Genomic DNA, 12,040 nt, shown 5'->3' on the forward strand with positions numbered 1-12,040 from the left:
CCATCTCATGTGGGAAGAGATCAAAAGTTGTTGAACTTATTGAAAGCTCCAGGTAGTGTACCATCATGTACAGTTGTTGCAAGAAATACAAGGGTGCAACAAATGCAAGAAATAAAATAAGCAGGACACTTATTAGACATCTTAGGCAAGTTCGTGGAATTTCAGATGGACAGGATTATACAATTGTGGGTAGTCCCACTGTCAAAGAATTTACCATAATGTTAATTCTTCCAGACATCTCAACAGGGAACACACTCAGAACAAATGGATACTCCATAAACAGATTTGGAAACTTCAATGGATTGTCATGTTTCAGACCATGAGGCTGCAGCTTCATTTGTTGCCAAAATGTACTGTGCATCAAATTCCACCCTTTTTGGAGAGATTATAAGCCTGGTTCCCAATTGTTGAAAAAGAAAGGGTAATTCAGTTTTCTTAGGATTTTAACTGTGAAATATTTGTATTCATATGTGGTGGAGCGGAATGATGATTAGGAAATGATCAGTGTAAAGCATATAGCAGACATCACACCACTAGACTTGCTGTCATCTTTCAGTGGAAACTAACTCCATGTGAATCCTAGATATCAAATTCATTGTTTAAATTTGCACTACTTAAGTGCAAGACATATTCCAAAACCCACAACTTGTAACACTAAAATTTGCATGCTGTTAGTGATCCTGCAGATTTACGACAGTTGGCCTGATCTTCCCTGCAGCTATCCTTTTCGGATTAGCAAACTGTTACTGAACTACCTGGAAGTATTCACATTTGGGTTCAGGTTCTGTAACTTAATGCTTGTCTATAAAATGTCATTTAAAAGGTCATTTGTGGTAAACAAATCTGTGAACATCCGTCCAATTTTTTAATAATAAATGAATGAAATAAAATAATTGTGACCTAAATCTCTTGTTTTTGTTGGTGTTTGTTCTTTGTTTTGTGTTATTTTAACACATCAGTATGTTGAAATATAGAACACACAACATGTGTTAAATTTCTTCTTAATGTTTGAGAGCAACACAGATATATTTATACATTGAAAGGGTTAACACCTTGGTTTTGTTATGCTAAAGGGGGGAGGCAGACAACAAGGTCCCAGACCTGAGGGACAACGCAAGGTGCTTTTTTGAACTGGGGCCGGAGACATTCACACCTTCTCCTGCCTCCACTCAGCTATGCTATGCAAAGACAAATGGGATCAAAGAGCAGAGGTGTTCTGAGATTCTTCTCCTCAGATCGTTGCCACACAGCTGGTGTCGTTAAACTTCCCCAGAATAAAAGTCATGATTAGCTTTATACATTAATCTAATAATACATTATGGCATCATTATATTTTACCATTACAGTTGACATCTGTCACACTCATGACTATTTACCTTGATCGACAATCCAATGAACTTAGAGTATTTATATAGTATTATCAAGTATTTTGAGTATTTTAGCGTTTTTTTACAAGTTACGTTAAATTTCTATCGGCCCTTTCAAATACAAATTACAGTAAGTTAAGTAATTGAAATACATATTTCAAATACATTTAATAGAAATACTGCCCATCTCTGCCTGTATGCAGGTACTGGATGAAGAGAAGCTCAACATGTTTTCAGTAATATTCTGCCATCTCTGCATGAATAAAGTGCAACATAGTTTTGTGTAAATTAAATAACTATCTGTGCTGAGGTAACAGAGCCGGTGAACTCTGAAAAGCTCCAGAGGAATCTATGGATGCCCATAGTGGGCTGAGTCTGAAGTTAACTCTTCAATTGGATTCTTGGATATTTAGTAGCAATTGATTGATTAGGTTTTGTTCTTATACAAGCATACAGTAGAGATTCTTTACTTAAAGGTGATTTTCCTGCTGCCGGGGGGAGTGTGCTTCTATTTAAACATTCTAATATGTAAATCTTTTGCAGCAACAGGGACAGTGTGGAATGAGAATGATCCGTGATCTCTGGTGCATACTGTCACACCAGTATGTGTGCTGAGTGTGGGAGCCATGTGGATACAAAGGAGTCCCTTAAGGTAACAATCTGGAGTTATTAACTGGCCTTGCTGTTTTTGCATGACCTCAGAGGCCTCTGGGGAGAGCATACATATCCAATAATAGCGTAGATGTTAACAGGGAAAGAGAACCATTGCTGGCAAAGTTCTCACAATGGTTTAGTTAGCCATTGGCCTTGAATGCTTTAACTGTGGGTAACCTTCTACAGTACTTCTCTTTAAAATGGGACATCACTGCCGTCAGCAAATACAAACATAAGAATACAAGGGTACAGAAATCTATTTTGTGAATTTATTGCCAAGACATACAACCAACACACACTAAAGAAAGGAAATCAAACTCCCTTTTCTTCACTTTATGACATGTGTAAAGATGACCTAGATGTCCATAAACCTTTCTTTCTTTCTTTCACACAAAACGTTTGTCAATCTGTTGTATCCATGGCTGACCAGCAGATGGAGAGACCTTCTCTTGTATGTTTTAACCTACAGGGTCCAGGAATAGAAAGCTCTACCATGGCTCACATGGAACAAGAAAGAAACATCAATTACTTTCACTTTCACAAAAGAAAGCAAGACTGCTGTTAAACACTCATTTATTTAAAAGAAACTAGAAAATTGGGAAATTAGCACGTTGATCGACATGCAAAAGTCTGCTGTGGTAAATAAAAGTAGAAATTATTGAATGTTTATTATTCGTTTGTCAGCTTCAGTTACAGTAGAAATGCTGACGTGGTTGTCATTGTCTTACATATAAGAGTAGCAATCCACATGCTCCTGTAAGCAGGCCTCTGGGGGGAGCTGCTGCCTGCCTTTGCCCGAGAGACGTATTATTTTCTGACTGGCTAGACATTTTGCAACTGTGTCTCTGTGCATTTGAGTGTGACTGTACTTCTATTTGCATTGGAATAGAGGATAGCACAACCAGCTGTGAGCTTTGCTGTCTGAGCCTGACGGAAACTGTTGAGAAGCCGAAAGAGTCAGACATACTATCTAACTTTAACTATCTCATTCTAAATCACTATTGGCGTTTAGGTTTAGAGTCATGTTTAATGCTTGCCCCTCGCTGTTTTTTAAGGTGGAGTTGCTCGTCGTGTTGACTAATGTTAATGACTGTGATTCTGAAGAAGAACCACTCCTACACTCAGAGAGCCATGACAATAGACTGGCGGTTAATCACATGCAGTGAGAATAAAGGCAGGCTCGGGGTAGGGTGCGGTCAGGAGCTTTTAGAGGTAAACAGCAGCCAGGCCTTGTTTATGGCCCGAGGGCAGTCTTCACCTTTTCAGAGGTTAAGTCTATGAAGTTCCATGTATCAGAATCAAGTGTTTGAAGAGTTTAAGAAAAATATTGTAAATGAGTGATATATTTTTTTAGCAATTTGAGTTCATTACAAACGCGATCAGGGTGTTTGGGCACGAGCTAAGCCATCGGAAACTCTGGCCACACACATTTAGAGGAAGAACAACTGATATGCTGAGTCAGCTTCTCACAGTGCTACAGGAGATGCAGCTAATTGCTGGACCTTTTGGGGGTTTAATGTCATCCGTTGTGTGGGGACAAATCTCAGAGATGCATCTGTGCAATAGTCCTGATAAGAGGAAAAGGAAGTTAACATATGTATATTTCTCATACTTGGGCTCCTCAGTTGTTGTTTTTGGGTCATGCTTTGATTAGGGAATATAATGTTTTTCTATACAAAAATAAAAAATAATTTTGAATGGCACTGTACACGAATATGATCAAACAGAATGGGTGTGATTTGACATTTCTATAATTTACAAAAGAGCATATAACAAGACTGGAGTCCAACAATACATTAATGTCCAAACTTTTGGTTTCAACCACAATCCCCTTCTGCCAAGCACTAGCTCCTGGTGAGGGCCCCTCGTTGTTACTTTCAGTTGCATCTGGTTACCCAGTATGTGTTCGTTTGACCCATCTTACCTTCAGGTAAAGCAGTAGGCTATTTAACAAGGTCCTTATGTAAGCCTACTTTCATGTTATACATACGCACTGCCTGACGCAAGGATTGTTATTTATATTTTTTTAAACGGAAACTGAAACGGGAGAATTGTTATGAAAATGGAATATTTGAGGGAGGGCAGAGCATGTGGAACGGAGTCAACATAAACTGTGCTCATGGAAATGAAGTAACATGTCACCCAATGCAACAGTGAGGACAACAATGGACCTCTATGCCTCAGAGGAATACGATACACACAGAATACTTGTTGTTGGAGTCCATTTATCCTTCTTTTTATTGGATTTATTAACATTAAGAGTAGTACGGGTTCCAAGTTACTCCTACTGAGACATACTCTGGTCATTTCATTTCCCGATCGTTGCCCCTTAGTGTTTTGTGAGGTTAGCTGTCAGGTGTAAAAGACCCAGTGAATTTAGCTGCAATCAATTGGAGGATCATCAATGGGATACGGGAGAGAACCAGTTAATCTCCTCATGAAGGACATAATAGGAAAGAATCTTACATTTCAGTGGGCGATGGCATGTGTCACAACATGAGCAAAAGTATGCTCATATTTCTACATTATCTGAGTAGTAAATTGTGAGTCATTTTGACTCCACCACAGCATGACTCTCCAAAGGCATGAAACACACACACACACACACACACACACACACACACACACACACACACACACACACACACACAGCATAAACAGGAAGTTGCATGGGGGAGACTATGAGAGAATCTTTATCTCATCATGACAGTGTGATTGCAAATGTTTCACAACTCAGAAAACCATTTTCCATTTTGCTGTTCATTGTTTGGTACAACTTAGGATTTGTTAAATTATGTTATCATGATGCTCCAAAAAGCAGCCCCTGCAGAAACCTCTGTCCCAAAACCCTCACATTGGCACAGGCAATGGGAAGTTAGTGATGTGCATGAATGAGACATGAATTCATTCCAGAAGGAGAGAGACCCTCATTGTATCCTGGGAACTATAGCAGCATATCTGAGGGCTGGTCCAGGCTACCCTGAGCCAGCCCTAACTATAAGCGATATCAAAGAGGATTGTTTTAAGCTTCCTCTTAAAATGAGGTGACCGTGTCCGCCCCCCGGACTGAAAGTAGAAGCTGGTTCCACAAAAGAGGAGCTTGATAACTGAAGGCTCTGCCTCCGATCCTACTTTGTAAGACTCTGGTAACAACAAACAGAGGTGGAAAGAGTAACAAAATGTTGTACTCAAGTAAAAGTACTGTTACTTAAGTAAAATTTTACTGAAGTACAAGTAAAGTTACCAGTCTAAAAATTTACTCAAGTAAAAGTAAAAAGTAGCTCATTAAAAATCTACTCAGAGTAAAAGTTACTGAGTTACTTTTGTAACAGCGGGGTGGGGTGCGGGATTCTAGTGTAGTTAAAAAAAGACAAGGGAAAATAAATCTCAATCTAGTTGTTTTTAATTGAAGGAAGACCTTTACAAATTAGTGTAATAGCAAAAATAATCAAATAAAAATAAAAGATGATTTTAGTGCAGATCATCCAATAAAACATTTTAAACATTACTACAACCACTAAACATGGCATGAACTGTGGATTCAGTAAAGCAGGGGTGTCAAACTCATTTCAGGTTCGGGCCAGATACTGCCGACTTCGACCGAACGCGGGCCACTGACAACCGGCGCGAACGGCTGACGGGCATTTTTTTTTCTCAGTAACGGATATGATTTCAAATGTAGCGCAGTACAATACTTCAAACAAAAAATACTTAAGTAAAAGTAAAATTACAGATTTTAAAAATTACATTAAAAAGTAGTACACAAAAAACTACTCAATTACAGTAACGCGAGTAAATGTAATTCGTTACTTTCCACCTCTGACAACAAGTAACCCAACATCTCTAGTAAGGTTGTATAGTATGATAAGCTCCTTAAGATAAGATGGTGCCTCACCAGCATGTGCTTTGTAGGTGAGGATAAGTACCTTAAATTCTACAGGGAGCCAGTGCAGAGAAGCTAATACTGGAGTAATGTGATCCCTTTTCTTAGTTGTTACACGTTAATACACGTGCTGCAGCATTCTGAATCAACTGAAGAGGTTTAAGAGATTTACAAGAGCAGCCTGATAACAAAGAAGTAGTCTAGTCATAAAAAATCACATTGTCACTTTGAAACAGGAAGTGCCTATTTATTATAAATTACGTAGGTGAAAAAAGGCTTTCATTGACAATATATATTCACACATCTGTTCATTAATTGTCTGCTAACATGCTCACATTCGGTTGTTTACAGGTTACCACCCTAGCATGTTTACACTACTTTTGATTTTTACCATTATAGATTCTGATAGATAAATATTAATTCTAACAAAGGGCTTGGAGGTAGTTGCCTCTGGCTCTATTTTAGTTTCATCATCTGTGACTTCTTCACATGTATATCTTGGTGTAATTTGAAATAGCTGCTGACCATACAGTCCATGAGTAAGAAAGGAGGCCAGAAGCGTGTGAAAGAGGAACCATTGCAAAATAATGCAACGAAGGCGTATCTTACCCTATTTTACCTGGTGACTTCAGCTTTCCCGTCATGGAACACTTACTCACTTGTCTGAGGTTTAGAAGACACATTTGCATTTCACTCATGAAGCAGAGGCTCATTTCAATCTGCTCCTCTCTTCTATAATGCAGGCAGGTTTTCTAATCTGCCTTAGTTGAGAGGTTAGGCAATAGGTTAGGACGGGAACATGCTGAAACATTATTCAGAAGGAGGGAGAACAGCTCTCGCCCCTCCTCCCCTGTGTGGCTCTTCAGGTGAAACCACACACATTCCAGGAAAAGCCATCATGATTGAGCATGTCCTGCGCCAACACACACACACACAACGGATAATAACCTAAACGCTTGTCTATTGTGGTTTCAGACGCTTCACTTGTAGCTTTTCACTGCAAAGCGAAAGTGGTTTGTGCCTGTAAGTGCATGCCTCATAATCATGTGACTCTGTGTATGTGAAGCTCTCACAAGAAAAGGAATGGCTTTACTGCCATAAAGATTTGATGGGAGCTAAAAGCTTGTAAATGGCCTGATGATGGGCTTTCAACATTAAGTCCAGTGTTACTGAATGATGGAAGTGCTTTGGTGCTGTAGTCAGCAGCGGATATGTAGAAAAACACTGTAGGCTGTTCCCTCTATAGCCAACGTTTAGTTCTAAAGCTTTGCCTTTTTCTTTCATTTAGTTGCTTCAGAATTGCACCATAGTTTCCAATGGTGGTGAGGTATAAAGAAGTATGTGATTTTGAGGTTATTTTGTGCATTATTGTTTGTGTCTCCATAGTCTTTTTTCTTTTTGTCATCTAAATCATTACCGTAGAGACGGAAAACAAAGCTTGGACATGATGTAGCTTGTGAAACACAAATATTCTATCACATACGGTATACTTTATTAATGACTCAGCTTATTTTTTGTTTATTTGTAATCTTATAACATTGCACTTTGTTAACCCTGATTTTCTAAATCCACCAGTTTCCCCACTGCTGTCAGCAGATACCAGATTATCCTAAACATTAACCTGACAGTTAATGATTTACATGATAGCCTTTTAGCAGCCGCCACTGAATAAAACAAGGAGCAAAATGATCTGAGCTGAATAACTTTTTATGTGGAATTATGTAGTGTATTTTTTTCCTCAATACATAAAGGCAGCACAAACACTCCATTAAGTCATAGCAGAGCTTTACTTTTCTCTGCGTGCGAGTAGTGAAATAGTTAACAGCCGATTGCTATGGCGACTGAGAAAATACTATGAAATGGTTAAAATAGCTGTGGAAAACAGTAATTATGCCTAATGTGGAGTTATGTTGTTTTTTTCTTGTTGAAAATCAGGTGGGAAAGAAAAGCAAACATTGAGTATTCTTTCCTAATCGGATGTCAGTTTGGTTACTCATTGATTATGACCTGTAGTTTTACAACAAGACACAAGTCTATAGCTATTCTAGCAGATCTGTGAGGCTGCGCTCACGCCCTTTGATCAAAATGCTAATGCTTGCATGGCAATGTACGCAGTTACAATGTTGTAAAGTAGTGGAACTTGATTGTAGTGCTACTCAGCGGTTACATAAAAACGTAAAAACAGTAGAAGTTGTAGGAAGAGATGAAGAGATTCTGGTCGTGGTTGATTTAAAACCGTAGATTTGCAATGAGGCTTCCACAAATCGCAAATGACATTTTTTTTAATTTTACATTTTGTAAGAAAGGGTAGTCATGTTTTTTATTTGAGCTAAAAAACACATTTATCTGTATGCATATTAGCACAAGACAAAACTGCTGGGCCTGAGGAAAAAGACAAATTTCAATTTTGACATGACAATGGTGCTAGATGAAAACTCTGAATGTCAAAAGTATTTCCAATGAATGCAAAGCAGGACACGTCCGTGTTCTTCCTTTTTGTAATTTACAGTCAGAGTTTTGTTTTCAAAATATTTTATACATAAATAACAATCACATACTTGCTACTTCTTTGGCCATCTCTCCAGCTCCCAACCAAATGCTTTCTCTACTAATTAACCGAGTCAAGTTCATAATGAGTTTGGGAACTTGCATTACATTCCTGTAAGATAGTGGATGTGTGAGTGCCAAGTCATCTGGTCAGAATAAACTTTGTCCTTTTACACATAAATACAGTCAAGGTCAGAGGGTTATTTGTCAAACTTGAAGAAGTGGGATTGGTAGACTGTTACAATTAAATTAATTGCTCAATTAATTATTGAAGCTACAACACAAATCAAGAAGAAACGGATGGATAGCAGAAAGAGACTAAAGACAGTTAGTCTGTTCAGCTCAGTTATTGATGAAGTATGTACATATTGGCAAGGGGTTATTATTGTGAATTTATGCCAAAATAAAGAGACTATAATAAAATGTAGAAAGTCAGAAAGCTGAAAGGAGAAAAATGTGTCCCATTGGTAGAACTCATCAGCCTTTATAAACTTTCCACTCTGAATAACAAACGTCAGGGTTACACAAATCCCTTAACAAGTCCCTTAACAATGCATAAAACGCACAAATAAAACTTTAACAATCAGAAGCGTATTACAGCGTGACTGAATGCATTCTGTGATCCATCTACCCCCCCAACAGTATTGGTAAATTAACTGGATGAACACCTGTGATACATCAATGGTTAAACAGGGTCAGTAATGTCTGCTTTCTCCATTAATTTGGTAAAAACGCCTACATTCTTGGCAGGGACACTCAAGGGCAACTGGTTGCAGATGCAAGGCAAAAGAGTCAGAGGAGTTCGAAGCTTTGTTTGTACAGTGGTTACGTGGGCCCTGTATATAGTCCTAATCTCATTATGTCAGCAATATATTTAGCTTCAAAAGAATCAGAAATGATGAAATAAGTGTGTGACAAAAAGTATCATGAAATCTACATTCGGACTAGAGGAAGAAAAACCTTAGCTGTCGGGGTTGATTCGCTCCTCCCAGGCCTGACTAGTTTGAAGCACCAGTTAACATCACAGCTGGGTTAATGGTTACAAACCCATGCCAATCAGAGGCAGAGTAGTAGTGGGTCTTCAAACAAGACATACTGGGCCCCCATACATTAACAGAACAGATCAGTTAGACACTACCATCTGCAGCTACATAGCTGTCTCCCTTCTCCAATCTTTTTTTAAACTCAACAAACAATGCAATCTGAGGGCCTTCCTTGCACTCCTTACCAATTCCTCCACCGCCCCCTCATTTCATCCGTCTGCTTTTCTCCGGCTCTATTCCACATTGAGACTTTTTACCGGCTAAGTGGTGGCCACTGTAATGGACCAGTCTTTCTTCTTCTGCCCCCACTATTAGGGAGGGTGGATGACTGATGAGGGGAAAAGCAAATGATAACATCTCTTAATTGTTTTTTTAAAAGTCACCCATGTTCATTCACTCTGAAGCAGTGGAGGGTAAGATTATAGGCTTTATTAAAATGTCTGATGGAAGAGACACTTGCAATTATGTTTTAAAAATGAATGGTTTTTACTTTAAAGCTCGGAAAACATCTTTCCGAAAACAATTATGCTGCTCTTTTGGCTAGTACAATTTGGAGTCTCTGTGAAGTATTCATCACACAAACAATCGTTTCAAAAAAAACAAAAAAGCTATTTTATAGAGATGTCGTTTACAGTATGCATTTGAAGAAAATATCCAGGTTATTCATCAGCGCAAAACCGGTTGAAAAGAAACTAAAATGCATAATGTTCCAGATCACAAGTTCTTGCAACATATAATAAATAGAAAAAGGCCTTTTGGTTAAAGAGGAAAATCATTTTAGATTAACCAGTAACAGCGGCTATAACGCTTTAGCAAAATAAACTTACCAAAACCCATGTTGGTAAGACTTTGGCTGTTGAAACACGCAAAAACTCAGGTCTGTTCAAATAAAGTCTTGACTTGAAAACATCTAACCGTAGCGCTATATTTTGTCTCTAAATACAGTTTACTTTAAACTACAGAAGCCATTCAGCTCTTTTACGAGAGGGGCTGTAAGGATTACAGGTACTTGAACTTCTTCTACATCTTATACTAATATTTAGCAATATTCATATTTTCTCTACAATGATTGTCAATGAAGATATTTCTCAAATGTTTTCTCAAATCCTCTTAGAGTTTAAAAAAATGTTAGGCTCTGTAAACCTGATACCGACATCTTTCCCCCATTGCTATTATTACTGCTACTACTACTGCTTACATACCTGCTACCACCAATAGTCCTATTACCACTTCTTATATGTTGTGACGTTTAGTCTCAGCCACACTTTCAAATTTTCTTGCGAAAAGTGTTTCTCAGACTACAAATGATTTTCCACTATGATGTTGCATACTCAAAGTTTTTGTGTATCAGCCCTCTTGAGTGTCCTTCTGAACAGTGGCACTGTGAACACACTTCGATCAAATGCAACAAATCTGTTGTGTGTGTCGTTCCTGTTTTACTATATTTGGTAAGTATCTCATTAATCTCTGTGAAAATGGGAAACCTAAAACTCCTACTGGTTTTCAAAGGGTGGTTTCACAGCCCTCTGCTTGGTGCATAACTTTCCATCGGACATAGCTGGAATCATGATTCCCACAGTCGTTTAAAATTGGATTCTTACATCATGAAAAAAAAGTCAGTACTAGGACATGCTGGCTATTTTATGCTGTTGGTATAAAATAGAGAGTGGGAGGGAGAGATAGAAATAAAGAAAGCAGAAGGGGAGCAAGAAGGTGCTGTATGTGTATATGTATGTGTGCAGAGAGAGAGACAGTAAGTAAGAGGAAATGAGACAGAAATGTGTCGAACGCCCCTCCCTTAGATCACTTGGCTACTGATTAATAGAGCCGTTGCTGTATCATGGTCAACCTGTCCATGAGTAGGAAGTAACAGATACTACCGGTATCTGTCTCCCATAGGTGTGTTGTGCCAGTATGACCATATCAGGAACACGGAAGCCGCGCACCTGTACGCTGACGTCATACGCTTAAAGTACCTGCAGCAACTCGCCCAGCTGAAGGCAGTCAGTATCTATCTACCAGGGAGAGGACAAAGAAGTCACGGCGGGACTTCGCAAAGGAATTACTACTCCAAACATTCGCTGTTTTTCTACTTCTACCGTTGCGCGCCACGCAGAAGGACGACGTGCAGACAGATGGGTTCGCGGTCTGGGGCCCGGCTCGCGGTTTGGGGCATTTTAAGCGTCGTTTTTCAGGTGAGATTTCCTGCCATTAATTCTGAATAACACGACTTCTTTCAGGCTTTTCTGTCGTTCTTTTGTGTTTTATATTTCGAGAACGAAAGAAACTTGTCGCGTTGGTTTCCTTACTTGTTAACATCTCCATTAAACACGGTTAGAAAACTATTTCTGACGCTACTTTAGGTTAGGTTCTGCATTTCGCAGTTTCCACTTGACACAAACTGCTGTGCATTAAAGTTGAATTAGTTCGGGTGTTTGGGCTGTTGATAAAACTCTAATGAATTCCGGACGGTATAAGTAATGCTACTGATCAGGTAAGTCCGAAGCGTGTTGGGCTCGCGAAGGCTCTTCCTGCCGGTGGAGGCT

General features: G+C 38.9%; 1 protein-coding gene across 2 annotated transcripts in view; it reads left to right on the forward strand.

Annotated features, from left to right (window-relative positions):
* The window catches only part of cdh31 (cadherin 31), a 50,116-nt gene that overhangs the window by 24,868 nt on the left and 13,208 nt on the right, over window positions 1-12,040 (forward strand). Inside the window, exon 1 of one of the 2 annotated variants that reach the window (XM_037465961.2) lies at window positions 11,330-11,689. The exons of the other annotated variant lie outside the window; for it this stretch is intronic. Coding sequence (XP_037321858.2) covers window positions 11,630-11,689 — 60 coding nt within the window. The 5' untranslated portion in view covers window positions 11,330-11,629. Of the gene's footprint in view, window positions 1-11,329; window positions 11,690-12,040 lie in introns of those variants that run through there. 2 annotated transcript variants of the gene reach the window in all.

Source organism: Pungitius pungitius, chromosome 13 (assembly GCF_949316345.1).
Source record: "Pungitius pungitius chromosome 13, fPunPun2.1, whole genome shotgun sequence".
NCBI lineage: Eukaryota > Metazoa > Chordata > Actinopteri > Perciformes > Gasterosteidae > Pungitius > Pungitius pungitius.